General features: G+C 29.3%; 6 protein-coding genes across 7 annotated transcripts; 1 reads left to right on the top strand and 5 right to left on the bottom strand.

Annotated features, from left to right (window-relative positions):
- Window positions 1–152: 152 nt before the first annotated feature.
- LOC117209791 lies at window positions 153–1,103 on the bottom strand. Its single transcript, XM_033452175.1, has 2 exons — window positions 681–1,103; window positions 153–570 (listed from the first exon to the last, which is right to left on the bottom strand). The coding sequence occupies exons 1-2, from the start codon at window positions 919–921 to the stop codon at window positions 221–223; spliced, it is 591 nt and encodes a 196-aa protein (XP_033308066.1). The 5' UTR covers window positions 922–1,103; the 3' UTR covers window positions 153–220.
- Window positions 1,104–1,191: 88 nt separating this feature from the next.
- Window positions 1,192–4,710, bottom strand: LOC117209782 (origin recognition complex subunit 1). 2 transcript variants are annotated; one of them, XM_033452149.1, is made up of 5 exons: window positions 2,592–4,710; window positions 2,256–2,529; window positions 1,913–2,178; window positions 1,562–1,845; window positions 1,192–1,480 (listed from the first exon to the last, which is right to left on the bottom strand). In XM_033452149.1, the coding sequence occupies exons 1-5, from the start codon at window positions 4,406–4,408 to the stop codon at window positions 1,314–1,316; spliced, it is 2,808 nt and encodes a 935-aa protein (XP_033308040.1). In that variant the 5' UTR covers window positions 4,409–4,710; the 3' UTR covers window positions 1,192–1,313. The 2 variants fall into 2 exon arrangements, with proteins under 2 accessions (XP_033308040.1, XP_033308041.1); XM_033452150.1 differs by having other exon boundaries at window positions 1,388–1,480; window positions 1,587–1,845.
- A 119-nt stretch (window positions 4,711–4,829) lies between these two features.
- LOC117209793 (splicing regulator RBM11) lies at window positions 4,830–6,725 on the top strand. The gene is made up of 2 exons (XM_033452176.1): window positions 4,830–5,002; window positions 6,125–6,725. Exons 1-2 carry the CDS (start codon window positions 4,919–4,921, stop codon window positions 6,626–6,628), a joined length of 588 nt encoding a protein of 195 aa, XP_033308067.1. The 5' UTR covers window positions 4,830–4,918; the 3' UTR covers window positions 6,629–6,725.
- An 89-nt stretch (window positions 6,726–6,814) lies between these two features.
- Window positions 6,815–9,514, bottom strand: LOC117209785 (glucose dehydrogenase [FAD, quinone]-like). The gene is made up of 11 exons (XM_033452166.1): window positions 9,307–9,514; window positions 8,950–9,149; window positions 8,764–8,875; window positions 8,563–8,697; window positions 8,390–8,505; window positions 8,158–8,325; window positions 7,922–8,075; window positions 7,689–7,849; window positions 7,435–7,612; window positions 7,157–7,361; window positions 6,815–7,085 (listed from the first exon to the last, which is right to left on the bottom strand). Exons 1-11 carry the CDS (start codon window positions 9,458–9,460, stop codon window positions 6,893–6,895), a joined length of 1,776 nt encoding a protein of 591 aa, XP_033308057.1. The 5' UTR covers window positions 9,461–9,514; the 3' UTR covers window positions 6,815–6,892.
- A 212-nt stretch (window positions 9,515–9,726) lies between these two features.
- On the bottom strand, window positions 9,727–13,573 carry LOC117209786 (serine/threonine-protein kinase grp). The gene is made up of 8 exons (XM_033452167.1): window positions 13,295–13,573; window positions 13,067–13,216; window positions 12,692–12,915; window positions 12,289–12,609; window positions 11,793–11,996; window positions 10,337–10,584; window positions 10,086–10,220; window positions 9,727–9,995 (listed from the first exon to the last, which is right to left on the bottom strand). The coding sequence occupies exons 2-8, from the start codon at window positions 13,126–13,128 to the stop codon at window positions 9,777–9,779; spliced, it is 1,413 nt and encodes a 470-aa protein (XP_033308058.1). The 5' UTR covers window positions 13,129–13,216; window positions 13,295–13,573; the 3' UTR covers window positions 9,727–9,776.
- Window positions 13,574–13,994: 421 nt separating this feature from the next.
- On the bottom strand, window positions 13,995–15,809 carry LOC117209868 (splicing factor 3A subunit 3). Its single transcript, XM_033452310.1, has 2 exons — window positions 15,480–15,809; window positions 13,995–15,421 (listed from the first exon to the last, which is right to left on the bottom strand). Exons 1-2 carry the CDS (start codon window positions 15,690–15,692, stop codon window positions 14,129–14,131), a joined length of 1,506 nt encoding a protein of 501 aa, XP_033308201.1. The 5' UTR covers window positions 15,693–15,809; the 3' UTR covers window positions 13,995–14,128.
- Window positions 15,810–15,911: the final 102 nt, after the last annotated feature.

Raw genomic sequence — 15,911 nt, 5'->3', positions numbered from 1 at the left:
CGAAGATAACTTCAAAGCAATACGCCAAATTTATTTCTTATCTGTTCTAATCTTCTTCGAAAATATTTTAAATTTCTCCTAACTTATTGAATTTTATAAAAATATTATATGTAAATATCCTAAAAGCTTTTACAAACCATTTAAAATAAAACATTTGTCTTTTTTGATAAGTACTCACATCAGCGTGTCTTTTAAAAGTTTATTTTTATATAAGATTTAGTTATTTGTTATATACTGTAATATAATCGTTTGTTCGATCCATTTCTTTCGCACCTATTAATTTCCAACCATATTCATTAAACTTTTCATCAAATGGCATTGGATCCGTCCAACGATTTTCGTTTGATTTTGGTCCAATGACAAAAATAAGATTCCCTTTATAATTTTCGATATAATCACAAAATGCCGATGAGTTATTAAAATAACAAAATAAAAGAGCATATTTGTCCGATAGAAAAAAATTGTTTTTATTATTTTCGCCAATGAAAACAATATTTTTTAAAAATAAGGGCGGTGAATATTTACTACACCACCATGAGCGATTTACTTCTACACCGGTCACGTTTAAACCTTAAAAAAGTAATTAAAGATGCGAAATTTTATTTCGAAGATTGATCAAGAATAACACTTAAATTTTTTTAACAGTTAGAAATTATAAATATACCTTACGAATATCTTACCAGAATATTTTTCAAACAACCATTCTAATAAACCACAACCACATCCTATGCTTGCTAGACAAACCACTTCGTATTTATCAATTATTTCTTTTATCCAATGTAAATCATTAATAGTTGGTAAAACCCAAAATAATCTGCTTTTATCTAATTTAGTCAAAGTGCAATTTAAATTAGCAATATCCGACCACTTTTGTTCACTGTGGAACATTAAAATTTGTTCTTCAATGTTCTCGTTAACCATGATTTTATTATATAAACACTGCTTATATTCAGAATGTATTAGATCTTCGTTATTTACTAATAGTCAGTCAAATTTGTAGATGAGATTCCTAAATTACGTAATTTGCTAATGTATATTAATAGATTTCCGTATATATATCGTTAATAGGGATAATAATTACTAAATTACTATTTAATGTATTTTAGACATAAAATTTAATTCGTTAATAAATAATATAATATAATAATTTATATTACAAAAATTCATAAATGTTAGTTGCAATAGAGTAAAAAATTAAAAATTTGATAGATTACTTTATATACTAAGGCACTTTTTAGGAAGCACATATTATCCAAAGCACACGCACGCGCGCGCAACATACATGCATCTATTAAAAAAATTATAGTCTATTTTCAATTTAAATCTAATTCCTGTGTTGCATAGTGAATATCATCCGTAGAAACGTTCAATAAAATCTTTTGATGTATGTCATTTTTCGAGTGTTCGCATATTAACAATCTATTGGAACCCAATCTTGCGCATACAGCAAGTATTTCCGTTATGGTAGGTACTTCAATACCTGTAACACAATTGAGTAAACAATAAATAAACTTATAATGTTTTCAAATATTAGCTAGTATCTCACATTAAACAAACGAACCGTCAAAAGAGCACAGTGATTCAACTTGTCTATATGCATTTTTAAAATATACTTCTTCGATCGAAGTTCGCGTGACTTCTGCAGATACAGCAAGCAAAAATATTTTTTCCACTTTTGAACAGTGTTTTATAGCCTGAACTTTTGCCGAGGCAATCATTTCGGATACAGCTTCCGATACATCTTGAAGAGATATCGTTTCTGCATTTCGCAATTCCGCGATTTCCATAGCACGACGACATATATCCAGAGCGCGTCTAGCATCTCCAGATACAGCAGAAACTTTCCTAAAATAAAATATTTGATAAGCAATAACAATATAAGTATGATACCACAATATAAGTATTGTGATACCTTGCAACTAGCTGGACAGCTTCGCTTCTAAAACCATCATAGTCCTTAAGTCGAGACGTGACTATTTCCTGTAGTTGTTTGAAATTATAAGGTTGAAAAGTCAATCGTGTTAGACCTAAACGCGATGTAACCCGACCCATCAAAACTCTCTCAGGTAAATCCATAGTATTTGCTATAGTGATAACAACTAACTGTGCTGTTGATTTTGTTGGCCAATCTAATAAATTGTATACAACATCCTGACGTTTTGTACACAACAAGTCGAGCTACAAGAGTGATATATATTAGCAATAAATATCCATAATACCTATAAATAATATATAACATTTAAAGGAAATCATACTTCATCTACAAGAAGCAATGTCATTTTAGAAGTACCACTATGAAATCTTTTTTCAAGTGTATGGTATGATTGCTCCCATGTAGCTGTTCTACCATTCAGCTGTTTTAGAATTTGCACATAAGCTTGTCTTGGTTCTGTTAGTTTCATCCCATTAATTGCAACATAGTCGAAATCATCCAACTGACCTTTAACTATCAACTTTTGCAGACATCTAACAGCTTCATTTACAGTTGCAGTTTTACCTGTCCCTGGTACTCCACTTATATATATACATCTGCAAATTTCTTAAATTTAGTATGTAATTTAATTTTTTAAGAAACAATTTTTTCAGCATACCCTCCACTTTTATCTTCTAACTTTCCTCTAAGAAATGTAAAAATATTATTGAATTCTTCTTCCCTACAAGGTAAGGATTTTGGTACAGCACTAACATGTAATCTAGATCTAGCTTCCTGTAATGGTGTACTTGGTTTTAATAGAGCACTTTTTCTTTTTATCAATGATGGTGTTAAATTATTATATTTTGGACGAGATTTTGGAGTGCTCAAATGAGTTTTCTCTAGACATGACTCTATGCTATTCTGCATATTATTTTTTGTTTGTGGAGTTAAGATATTTTTCTTTGCAGATGAAATTTTAATATGTTTATACATATCAGACAAATATTCATCCTCTGCATCATTGTTATTCTTATTATTTATTACTCCTTTTCGCTTATTTATTTTAACTGGTGTAGAGTTAATAGAATTAGCAGAATTTTTAACTGCTGATGAAATTTTAATACGTTTATATGCATCGGCTAAACATTCTCCCTCAGTACTACTGTCATTGTTACCAACAGGTTGAATCTGTTTTGGTGTATTTTCACAAATTACTCTTTTTTGTTTAACTAATTTAACAGGTGTACTATTTATAGATGTTGATGAGTCTTGTTTCTTTGTTGTTTCATGTATTTTTAAAGCATGATCCAACCTATCGCTTCTACTCTCAGATTTATTGGATTTTTTTAATGACTTTGCTCTGGATATTTTAGAATCTGTATCACTAACATCTTCCTCATCTTTTGTTGAAGCATGATCCAACTTATCATTTCTATTCTCAGATTTATTGGATTTTTTTAATGACTTTGCTCTGGATATTTTAGAATCTGTATCACTAATATCTTCCTCATCTTTTGTTGAAGCATGAACCAACTTATCATTCCTATTCTCAGATTTATTGGATTTTTTTAATGACTTTGCTCTGGATATTTTAGAATCTGTATCACTAACATCTTCTTCATCTTTTGTTGAAACATGATCCAACTTATCGTTTCTACTCTTGGATTTTTTTAATAACTTTGCTTTGGATATTTTAGAATCTGTACTACTATCATTTTCTTCATCTTTTTTAGATAGAATACGATTTCTTTTATTATTTCTTGTATTTGAATATACAGGTTTAACTTCTAAATTCTGTTTGTCAATAGAACTGTTTGGAGTTTCTTTTTTTTGCTGGTTTAATAATTTTTTGTTATTCTTCATATTAGACACAATAGAGTTTATAAATAACTTATCCTCATTATAATTAATGGCTTTTCTATCCCTTAAAGATGGGAAATTTATTCTACGTATTGTATCACACTGGTAATAAGAAAGTCTTAAAGGTGGTCTTCTATTTCTACCTTTCCTCGATATATCACCATCAATTTCTCCTGATATCAATTTGCTATCATCATTTGCCTTATTTTTTATAGAATTATCTTTGTTGTCAATATATGATCTTTTATTCTCTACTTCTGGATAACATTTTTTCTTTTGTCTTTGAAGTCGGCTGCGAGATTTACGAATAGAATTTTCACATTCAGAATCTGTATCAATTTTATATAAACTTTTTTCTGTAGATCTCCTAAGCTTAATTTTAAGAGAAACTTGATCTTTCTGTAAGATGTTATTTTTTGGCAACGTACACTTTTGAAATACATTTTCTGATTCTGAAGATATATTTAGAACATTTTTTGTGTCTGGAGATATATCTATAACATTTTTTCTCCTTTTTTGTATCTTAGCTGCTGTAATATCACCACATGATTCTTGTTCTTTATCCGAATTTGATTCTGTATCGAGAATGATTGTTATCTCATGATCTGAACATTTATTTAATCTCATAGACATTTTAACTTTTTACTTCGATCTTTTAGTTTTTTTTTTTAACAAGTTGTATTTTACTAATTGTAACGTCTCTAATATATTTTGTTTACATACTTAATCGAACATAAAGTATCAAGACAAAATAATTCTGCTTACGTTATACATTTTTCTATATATTTTCATAAAGTAAATATACTCCTACTTTGTTTTACATAAATATAACTTCGTAGCATTTATTGTTTTAGTTAGGATGAAAACGATACAGAAACACTATTTTACCAAACACTCTTATAATAATACTTGCAAGTACATATGTACCGCCAATTTTATCCTTTTAACCATGACCATAGATGAAGTAGTCTAAATGAATTGACCTCGCATAGTTGATATTGTTTATACATTAACTCCCTCTATAGTGCTAAATATAGGAATTATAACTAGAACACGATCACCATACTGCGTAACATATCGTTGAAATTATTTTTGTAATTTTAATAAATTTTAATTAATCAATTTCTACCTTATTATAGTAATATGAGTGAAGATATGAAAACTCTTTGGTGCGGAAATTTAAGCGATAAAGTAACGGAAGAAATTCTATACGAATTATTTTTACAGGTTTGTAATTCAGAAGACATTTCCCAATAATATTTGATATTTTAGTAAATAACAACAAATTTCTAGATTATTTGCAATAGTTTTATATTAACTTCTCGTACACTTTTAAGTATGTGATTTGATACTACGTGACGACGTAATTAGTCTAAATTATATATAGAGTGTTTCACGCAACTATTTTATATTATAACTCTGTTACAAGTACAGTTACAGTAAGATCTCAGAGTCAGATGAATGGTTACATCCGTAAGATTCCTCTCGTCATTCTACGTTAAAAAGTATTGAAATACAATGGAGGAAAAATGATTAATTATCTAGATATGTCAACCGTTTGTGTCCCAAACAGCGCGATCGCGTTGTTTAGATTTTGTGTTAAAAAGTCCCAGTACATTTGAACGCTACAGACGACTAACGATATTTTGTATTTTATTGTTATCTTATCAATAATTTTTATTGAACAAAGCTTGAAATATTTATAAACTAATAGTACGCATATATAATAATATAGATCTGTTTCTTAAAGTAACAAATCTGACAAGCGCTATCGTGCTGTTTGTTTCTCTTCGCAATCGATCAAGACAAGCGCTGTCGCTCTGTTCGGCATTTTTTACCCTGTTTTTTCAATGATCCTTAGGACTCAAATGGTTAATTTTAATTTTGCAAAATTGATCACGTGTAAGACAAAAAAAATAGAAGTATTGCGTCACGTCTTTCCTTGGTTTTCATATGATATGCTACAAAATTACATATAAAATATCTTAACTAATCAGTTTTCTACTATATTATTCTAATACATTTTTCATAGAATGACAAGAGGAATCTATCTACAAAAAAAAATATGCATTTCCATTTAGAAAAATAATACAATTGTTGATTGCACATGCACCATTGCACTTCTACAGACTCTTTGAATCATTCAGCTTTCTCTTTTGACATTTTTATGCAACTGCACTGACAATGGAGTTATGACACCAAGCAAGTGCATGGATCCAGAATATTATTTTGAAATTTCGTTGTATATTTTGATTGTTTATCTAACTGCAAAAATGGATGAAGCTATTATGTTGCATAGTCTATTTTTATATTTAATCTTTGACAAAAGTATTTTCTTCAATTTTATAGGCTGGCCCTGTACAAAACGTCACTATTCCTAAAGATCGTAATGGCAAACAAAGACCATTTGGATTTGTAACATATAAACACGTTAATTCTGTATTATATGCTTTAGAACTATTCAATGGTACATCTCTATTTAATCGTATTCTTAATATAAGTCATCGGAAAAATGTAGAATTACCACAAATAAACTACTCACAGGACAATTTTATAAATTTCAATAATTGGCTTCAGTTAGGCCAAGAAATGATCTTAGGAAATGATACGTCTCATTTAAAAGAAGATTCATTTGGAACAAATATGATATTAAACTCAGATTTGCAGATGAAAGAGACAAACAATTGTTCTCATAAGAATGATAGAAGATCTCAACGGACACATCCTTATCATAGAGATCAACATAAACATAGTAATCATCACATGGACCATAGCTCTACTAGAAATCGTAACAGTCATAATAGCAATCACTATTCCAAACACAGTTATAAAAATAGCAGACGTACTTATTAATATTTCATAAAATACACATACAAATAACTTTCATTACTTACAAATAATAACAAATTTCATTTGCTTGTAAAAAAGATGGAAAATTTTTTACAATCTTAGGTCTAATTTACTGGAATAAAAAATATGTAATATACACTTTATAGTAGAATTTTCTTGATGTTAAATGTTAAACAACAGTATAAAATGTACTTCTTATGATTTAGCTTTATTTACTTAAATTAGATTAAAATTAGTATTCAATAAAAGAATTATATTTCTCATATATTAATCATTAGGTATATAGTAATAATTATATAATTTATGACATTCTGTATGACTCATGTAAACTTTTGTATTATGTTTAATTATACGTGCAGCTTTTTCGGCAATCATTGTAACTGCAGCATTAATATTACCACTTGGTAAAACCGGAAATACAGATGCATCAACTACATATAAATTTTTTGTACCGTAAACCCTATAAAAAGTAATTTACATAACGTTTATATAAGGTAAAGAATTATTTTATGTGGGAAATGAATAACTTACTTAAACATTTCATCAACAACATCACCTATTCGACATGTACCGGCAGGATGATATGAAGTTAAAGTTAAATGTTGTATGTAACATTCCCAATATTTTGTGCTATCAAATATTTCATTTTCACAACCAGGGTAATGTTTTTTATAAATAGTTGCACCAACACTTTTCATTGCATTGGTTTCAATAAGTTTTTTTACAAATTGCAACCCTGAAAAATTGAATACCTGTGTAATCTTATTATAAATAGCATATATGTAACAGTAATTAATCAAATATGATACCATCTATAAGAGTTGCAATATCATCTTTATTTGACAAATATTTTGGATCAATTAAAGGTGGGTCAAGAGAGTTATTACTACTCAATTTGATTTCTCCTTTGCTTTTTGGATGTAATAACACTGGAGCAATTGTTATTGTGTTTTTATATGAATTAGGAGCAAAGTATTCTTTATATACCTATAAAATCAATATTCAGTTATATTAATCAGTACTATAAGAAATTTATATAATAGTAGATTTTTATGTAATATACTTTTTCGGAAATTCCCATAGCTTCTTTTAAAACAACACCATTATCTCTTGATAGCCCAAGTGGCATTACCATTATTTGTAAATCTGGTATATCTGATTTATTTTTTTGAGTAGAACTATGAAATGTTCCCAAAACTTCAACTCCTGAAAATGTCCAAGGTCCTAACATAAAACACATAAAGATATAATATAAATAGTGACAATTGAAAATTTTTAATTTTCAATAAATTTTACCTTTTCCAAAAAAAAAGTAATTTAATGCTGACATCGGATTTAAAGTACTAGCCATACTAAGACCTATGCTTGTATTAAGCATAATTAGATCAATTCCAGTAAGCACATGATCAACTAAATGTTGACCAACTGGTAAATCATTAATGACATTTATCTGAAAATAACATAGCCTATTATTTATTATATATTATTACGAGAAAAAATATAAAAACCAATATTCAATAAACAAATTTTACTTTTAAATTCTCCAAGTGTTTTTTTGGTCCAATACCAGACAACATTAATAATTTTGGAGTACCAATCGCACCAGCACACAGAATAACACCTTTTTTTGAAATTGCTTTAAATGTTTTATTTAATGCAATAAACTGCACTCCTATTGCTCTATTTGATTGCATTAATACCTTAAAACAATTGATACTGATAATTCCAAATTTAGAATGATTATAAATTTGATTCTAAACATACTTTTTCCACATGAGCATGAGTAATAATGGACAATTTAGTTTTTAGATATTTGTACAATAATTTGTCTGTACTCCACCGTTTTCCATTTTCCATAGATAATTGTGTTTTCATGAAACCTAAGTCAATAAAACGATAAAATCATACATTTTTGTTACTTCTTTATTAATAATTACCAGTTTTTAAATTATCATTGATGTTGCCAATGTCTTGATGTAATTCTTGCAATCCTTTTAAAATTATGTCGGCAAGACCAGTGTTCCATCCTAAATCAGTTATATGCATTGGGCCACCATTTCCTTTAATAGGTTCTGAAAATATTTTCAAACTATAATAACAATAATAAATGCAAAATACTAACAACCCCTGGTAATTACCAATAAAATCTGGAAACCAATCCTTATAATCTAAAGGATGTCCTCGTACATAGAGCATATAATTTAATCTACTAGTTCCACCAAGGATTTTACCCATTGGCCATTTGCTTTGCTATTAGTAATTGTTATAAATTCTTAATAATATATTTTATTTAATATCATATTATAATTAATTATATAGTATACATTGTTCTTTAAACCCTTGCAAGCATTCTGTTGTGGTACAGTGATGTATTGCCAATCATATGGAGTGTTTTGAATGAGAGGAGCTAACAATGGAATATCTAAGAAAGGTGGTGCAACTCCTCCAGCTTCAAGTAATAATATTGTATATCCATGTTCTGCTAATCTTTTAGTTAAAATTGCACCTGCAGTACCAGCTCCAACTGAATTTAAAAATTATAATTTTAACTTGTACAATACAATTTTGATCAGATTTATTTTCGTTTAATTTATTTTATGCATATATACATGATTATATTTAGAATGTTTAGTATAAAACGTATACAAAAAATATATATTATATATTTATACATTACTTACCAATAATAAAATCATACAATTGAAAGTCATGAATGTCATTAAAGAACCACTGTTTATAAATATCAAAAATATATATAACATTGAGGTAGTTAGAGAACATAAATACACTTAAACTAGTAATTGTAAATATAATAAAGTGTAAAAACAAGAACATTATAATGACGCTTAAAAATTGAGGTTAGGGAACATTTGGAATGTTTTCTCTCGATATGAGTAGTTTTTGAGGGAATGAAGCAACAAAATTATTGTTAAGCAAAAATATACAAAACACAATAATTCATAAAAATGTATATAAAACTCGTTTGTTTGTATCTTTCATTGTTAATATTAGAAAATACGTTATTGTGTGACAAGATTGCGATAGATGTCGAGAGAAAGTACAAATTTGTATAACATATAAAACGGGATAAAGAAGAGAAGTTTTAAAAGAGTATAAGAAAATTTATTACAAAATTTGATTGTATACAATATTAAGGCATGCATTCAGTTGCCACAGCAACTGGCCGTGTAATAGGACCTTTTAATATGATTTCTTCTAATAAAGATTTAATTTTTACGAATATTCGTTTAAATTCTAGACCACAGCCTTTAGACAAACGAAAATCAACTAATATCTTTCCATCCATTTCAAACACATTTACTTTAAAGACTAAAGGCATCTTTCTTCTATCATTTGCTGTTACAGTAATCTGCAAAAAGATAATTATGTAAATTATTAATTATTTATAATTGGTATCTCAATATATAACTTCAATTTAAATGATAATTTTATAACTTACTGTGCCAAAATTATTAATACGACACGTATAATTTTCATTTTTTAAATAATTTAGTAAACGTTTTACAGTTGTTTCCAGATCTGTTTTAACAAAAAATCTTGTCATACGTCGCACTAATCGTTGGAAAGTATTTTGCTATAAATGTAAAATCAAATTATAGGTGATGAAATATAAACTTGAAGTAGTTTTAGTCACACCATTAGTCATACAAGTAGTCATACATTAGCAATTTTAACAAAAAGATACATTACCTGACTTGTTTGAGTAAATTGTTTATTTTGTACTTGTGTGCATAACAATAAATCTTCTATATGCGCAGGTTGCGAGAATGAAAATCCAGGTCGTTCTTCCAAATTAATTTCTACTGGATTAGCATTTTCTACCCCAGGCAATTCAGGTTGTGATAAACAGAATCTTGTTAAGTTTTCATCTTGTATTGCTTGTCTTCCGTTTTCAAAATCTGTTTCATCAGATCTAATGTATCTTTCTACACTTCCAGCTATTATACAGAAATTTAATAATTTTATTGACTATCATTTTTATATTTATTTATAATTTATATGCTATTCGAAATTGTATTATAAAAATACAAAGAAAAATAAATCGATACATTCACTTCCTATATATAAAAATTCTATACATAAAATACTGTTTTATCTAGAACTTATATATATGTATGTATATATATATGTATATATATTACACACATACACATCAGTGGAAGTAGTTAATATTTTATTTGGATGTATAATGCCAGTGCTCTTTGCTTTGGTAATCTAGCTTTATGATCCTTAATTAAAATCATAGAGCTGTATTACCAAAGTAAAGGCAAAAGCTTTGATTATCTTGAATAATTATAATACTGACTGCATTTTATTTTGTATGTCGGATTAAGGTTGGAATTTTGGGCGTTCGATGAACCTTTACTCAGATTTACTATCGCGGATATAGCCGATGTTTACCGGTACAAATGTGAGTACTACAAGAGGCTACAAGTAATAGCGGCGATAGGATGGTCGAAATGCCGATGACAACGAATTCAGGTTCGACAACGAATCCACGGCCCACGGGATGACGAGTGTCAACGTAATACATGATTCGGATAACTCTCTCGATAACTCAATCAACAATTCGCCCAACGACAAACTAACTAACTAACTCGTAATCCAAATGAAACTGCCCTTATATAGTCCTTTTCCCACTCCTTGGGTCAATCTCTGTTTTTGAGGAGAGCTGCACAACTATTTTCTACTTCCGTTATTACACGTCCCTCCCGTGACCGTGAGTACGTTCAATGACTCATTATGTCACCTCGAGCCCAAATCCATCGTCAAAAAGTACCCGCATAACTATTTCTTCATTTATTGCTTAAATGTCGTTGTCGTAAACATCTGGATTGGGATATTGGGTATTTCCGAACATTCTAAAGAAAGGTTCCGATGTTCTTTCATCTCCGACATGTATATTTAATGTTCAGTAACAATAAAAATAAAGCTATTACCTACTTACTTTTTATGTCAAAAGTTGTATTCAATATCCACTCAGTTAGGTACCAAGTTGCTTTGAGTAATTTAATGTGTACTCAGAGTCACTCAGTACCTGACTAAGTAAACATTTGTTTGATCATACCCATAGTAGACCTTTTCAGAAAATGTTATATAGTATAAAATAAAATAATATTTTGTGTATGCACAAATTGATGCATACCTTCCTGGAATTTCTTGACGAACCATCTATGTTGCTTAATATCCTTTATAGTATATCTGGTTACTGGTGCGTGCATAAGAACATTTTTTAACAGAGACAACGAAGAATTATCCAATTTTTTCCATGGTGTAAGAGACATATATTTTCCATCTCTCCATGCCATATACTCTGGACAGTCTGCCAAGGACTGATCCCAAGGCAGTTCTATAGTTCAGATACGGACCAGTTAAAAACTAAGAAATGTAAGTTATGCATTAGAATTAAACCATTACACTACAAATTACAGAGGTCTGCATTTTACAAATCATCATGGATTATTGTTTATATCGGCAATTTACATAATGTATTTATAATTACATTTGAAGAATTTAATATTTTGAACTTGTTACGTTAGTTAATTAGACATATTTACATGTTGGTATCTACTAAAATTTACCATTCAGAAAAAATTAGTTTTTTACAAAAATTTTAAAACAAATTTTGCTGTAAAGATTACCTCCACTCAGTAAAGCTACAAGAATTATACCACATGACCATATATCAGCTGGTTCTGCATGATAGGCACACAATAATACTTCTGGAGCAACATATGGTAATGTTCCACATCTCTTTTCTAAACAACGTTCTTTGCCTTGTAAACGATATATTGTTGCCAAACCAAAATCAGAAACTTTCAAATTATCATGTTCATCTAATAACAAATTTTCTGGTTTCAAGTCCCTGTGTGCAATACCTTTGCTGTGCAGATACTCTATAGCAGAAATTAATTGTTTGAAATACTTTTGTGCTTCCCAAATTGGCATACCAATATCCGGTTCTATTTTAAATTAAAAGAAAGTTTCATTAACAGTATTGAAATTTTTGGAATTTTGTTTCACATAAACAATATGATATTTTACCAATTCTATCAAAAAGCTCTCCACCTGATGCATATTCTAAAAATATATATTCCATAGTAGGTTCACTACGCTTTCCAAAATACTGTATAATGTTAGGATTAGAGAGCATACGGTGAATTGTAGTTTCTTTACGAACAGTTTGATGAGCATCTGGATGCTTTTCTAAATCTACCATCTTCATAGCAACAGCCTCACCTGTAGTCTTATTTATAACCAATTTTACTCTGAAAATAAAAATAAAATTTAGTGGTAGTAACAATTTTTAGTAGTAAGAATAGTTTTAATAAAATAAATATTTAATTTTTTAAAACAAAAACTTTTTATTAATGTGAAACGAGAATTATTTTTGTACAAATTTAAAATATAGGAACTTACTCGCCAAAAGCCCCTTCTCCTAGAGTGTGTCCAAATATCCAACCATCTACAAACTCCGTCATTCTGCCTCAGCATGCCTCTTTATGATAATAGCAAAAATCTTTGTTCTCTAATATTTCCTCACAAATAGATCATATAACGTGATTACCTCTTCCATAAAAAGGATAATTGTTAAAATAATTGACACAAAATAACGTAACAGTAATTTTGTTTCAATAAAATGCTCACATCATATATCATTTTTTGTAAAAACGGTCGGTCTCTCGAAGCACGTGGTTTTAATCATACCGATGAAACATCGTGCTTTCGATCGAACCGAACGTGATATAATAACAAGTTACATTTAAAAGTATACGTTCATAGAATTGCTTAATTTTTTTTTCTTAATCGTGCTTTATTAATTTTGCTAATAATATAATCGCACGACAGATTGAAAAAGTAAATTAAAATATTTTCTTCTTAAGATCGCAAAACTTACTGTTGCGAAGCACGTTATAGGGTAATATGGTATTCATCTCTAAAACGATGAAGCTCGTACTCTAGAATATCTGGGTATAAAATTACTGCATTCCCATTGGTCGAAGAAATATGTAAAGAACCTTAAAGTCCCTGTGATAATTTTACCATAGAGGAATATAAGTTTCACAATTAGTAATAAAAGTAAATGAAAATTTGAATTTGGCTTAAAATTTAAATACATTGTACCGCTTTCAAGACTTCAGAAAAAAATGTATAATAAAATATTTTAATATTTTCGATAATTTAATTTTGAATCATCTTTACAATTCTTACTAATTTTACTATTATAAAATGAGTTTTTATTAAATTGATATTTCCGTTTAAATATTCTAATATGAATAAATTACATGTGTACATCGAACTTTACTAATAATAAATATGTAGCTCAAAAATGCGTTTCTTTGAGTTCTTATAAATATATTTATTAAATCGTCTTTAATATACATAATATTACAAATAAAATAGTATGAATTAAAATAGACATGTAACAAATATACAATAGAAATGCGTGTGTATGGAGCATTGTAATACGATAAAATATGGTTATAACAGACCTTGTCTTTTTAGATCCTCATATGTTTTACGATTAACAACATTTCCAAGAGAATCTTCAAATTCTTCTTCTTGTTCTGGTTGCCAACGTTCTGCTTGTTTCTGAGCTTTTAATTTTTCCCATAGAGCTAAAGCATCTTCTATTTGTGTCACATTAGCAAAATGTGCGGTATTTGGAATACCAAGGCAACGCATACCATGTGCATGCCTCCACTCTGCAAAGTGTCTTTGGAAAGCTTTTGGTCCTTTATATGTAAAATTCCCACATATTTCACAATTATAACTAATATTCAAGCCATGTAATTTGTATAACCAATATGGTATAGGTTTACCATCCCAACCAAGTGGGAGGTTTTTAGGATTATAAGGTACTTCATTGTCATCTTCTTCTTCTGACTCACTAGCACTAGCTTCAGCATCGGAATCTCCTCTCTCACCTTCTGTTCTAGCTTGTTTTCTCTGAACATTTTCTTTTGTGGCTACACGTTGAGTTGATACCAATTCTGCAAGTTTGTAAACCTGTGCTTCAAAATGTGCAATCTCTTTTTGTTTCTCAGAATTTCTTCCTTTTCCAGACTTTCTATTTCTGTTATTTTTAGCTAATAAATTTGGATCCAAAGATGCTTCACCTTTCGTACTAAAAAGCCTTTGAGCTCTCTCTTCCAATGTACCGCCACACTTTAAACCCAAAGCCATTAATGCAGACTTTAATCTGTCTAAGCCAAGAGATGCAAGTTCCTCCCATGAAGAAAAGGCAGAAAGTTCTAAATGAGCCCCTACATGAGTTAAAGCACTACCAGTTTCCTTCGGCCATCCTGGAAATGTATTGTTCTCCCATTGTGTTTCAAACTCGTTATTTGCTTCTTCCAACTCTGCACTTATGTCAAGTAAAGGTCTAACTCTACTTAAATAATCAGTTAGATATTCTAACAGAGACTCCACATATTTTTGATATTCAGCATTTTTCCTTTCTCTTGGTATGTCAAATAAATGATCGAAAGTGGATAGATATGTAATATAATCTATTTTTTCTATGCCTTTAAGGTTGATATATTTTTCATAACATTCATGGAGATCAAGATATTTCCCATAACCTTCTTCATCTGTAAATTCAACAAGATTTGAAAGTTCCTCTGTTGGGTTTTCCCTCATTTTGGCTAGTTCTTCAAATTCCACAGACATTGGAATACTTATTTCGTTAGGATGTCGACGATAGAATTCTTTTATAGATTTCAATCTTGAGTAAAATTCGGAAAACTCATTTGGCCCAGAAAGTGCTTGCACCTAAGTAATAAAAATTTGATTATTAGATTGTAAATAAATTATAAGATATCTAACTTACTTCTTCTTTTCTTTGTCCATCTTTATCTTCATACAAATCTTGCAAATGTGATGTACTATCCATGTACTGATCGAGCAGCATTTTTAACCGATGTTCCGAATTTATACTTTCTCTATGTCCAGGCTTTTTGTAAAGCATTTCTTTGACCATCGCGTCCATTAATCTTTCTCTTTCTTCATGATAACGTCGTTGTTGTTCTAATATTGTTTCCATTTTTTCGAGTCGTATGCAAACAACGCTTCCAATTTCTTTCTCGACAATTGTCGATTACATACAAATTATAGTACAATTCAATATAGACATCATATCATGGTGAATAATGTATACTATTAACTGTGTTACCATCTAGCGACCATTATAGAAGACTATATAGTGTTATGAACTGGTTTTGGCATGTGGCTCCCTCTATCGTGAATATTTTGTATGATAATA

This window comes from Bombus bifarius, unplaced genomic scaffold (assembly GCF_011952205.1).
Source record: "Bombus bifarius isolate JDL3187 unplaced genomic scaffold, Bbif_JDL3187 scf7180000008194, whole genome shotgun sequence".
Taxonomy (NCBI): Eukaryota; Metazoa; Arthropoda; class Insecta; order Hymenoptera; family Apidae; genus Bombus; species Bombus bifarius.
The sequence above is the reverse complement of the archived record's forward strand: the minus strand, read 5'-3'. Positions and strand labels throughout refer to the sequence as shown.

Excerpts from the sequence above, each read along its gene's own strand:
- LOC117209785 (XM_033452166.1), bottom strand. The coding sequence starts at position 9,460 with ATGTTCTTGTTTTTACACTTTATTATATTTACAATTACTAGTTTAAGT. Across the intron at positions 8,876-8,949 it reads GCAAGGGTTTAAAGAACAAT|CAAAGCAAATGGCCAATGGG; the intron begins GTATACTATATA and ends AATTACTAATAG. Across the intron at positions 7,850-7,921 it reads TTACTTTTTTTTTGGAAAAG|GACCTTGGACATTTTCAGGA; the intron begins GTAAAATTTATT and ends GTTTTATGTTAG.
- LOC117209793 (XM_033452176.1), top strand. The coding sequence starts at position 4,919 with ATGAGTGAAGATATGAAAACTCTTTGGTGCGGAAATTTAAGCGATAAA. Across the intron at positions 5,003-6,124 it reads TATACGAATTATTTTTACAG|GCTGGCCCTGTACAAAACGT; the intron begins GTTTGTAATTCA and ends TCAATTTTATAG.
- LOC117209868 (XM_033452310.1), bottom strand. The coding sequence starts at position 15,692 with ATGGAAACAATATTAGAACAACAACGACGTTATCATGAAGAAAGAGAA. Across the intron at positions 15,422-15,479 it reads ATGGACAAAGAAAAGAAGAA|GTGCAAGCACTTTCTGGGCC; the intron begins GTAAGTTAGATA and ends TTTATTACTTAG.
- LOC117209782 (XM_033452149.1), bottom strand. The coding sequence starts at position 4,408 with ATGTCTATGAGATTAAATAAATGTTCAGATCATGAGATAACAATCATT. Across the intron at positions 1,846-1,912 it reads GCTGTCCAGCTAGTTGCAAG|GAAAGTTTCTGCTGTATCTG; the intron begins GTATCACAATAC and ends ATTTTATTTTAG. Across the intron at positions 1,481-1,561 it reads ATCACTGTGCTCTTTTGACG|GTATTGAAGTACCTACCATA; the intron begins GTTCGTTTGTTT and ends ATTGTGTTACAG.
- LOC117209791 (XM_033452175.1), bottom strand. The coding sequence starts at position 921 with ATGGTTAACGAGAACATTGAAGAACAAATTTTAATGTTCCACAGTGAA. Across the intron at positions 571-680 it reads GTTGTTTGAAAAATATTCTG|GTTTAAACGTGACCGGTGTA; the intron begins GTAAGATATTCG and ends TACTTTTTTAAG.
- LOC117209786 (XM_033452167.1), bottom strand. The coding sequence starts at position 13,128 with ATGACGGAGTTTGTAGATGGTTGGATATTTGGACACACTCTAGGAGAA. Across the intron at positions 10,585-11,792 it reads CGTCAAGAAATTCCAGGAAG|CTGGAAGTGTAGAAAGATAC; the intron begins GTATGCATCAAT and ends TCTGTATAATAG. Across the intron at positions 9,996-10,085 it reads GTATTAATAATTTTGGCACA|ATTACTGTAACAGCAAATGA; the intron begins GTAAGTTATAAA and ends ATCTTTTTGCAG.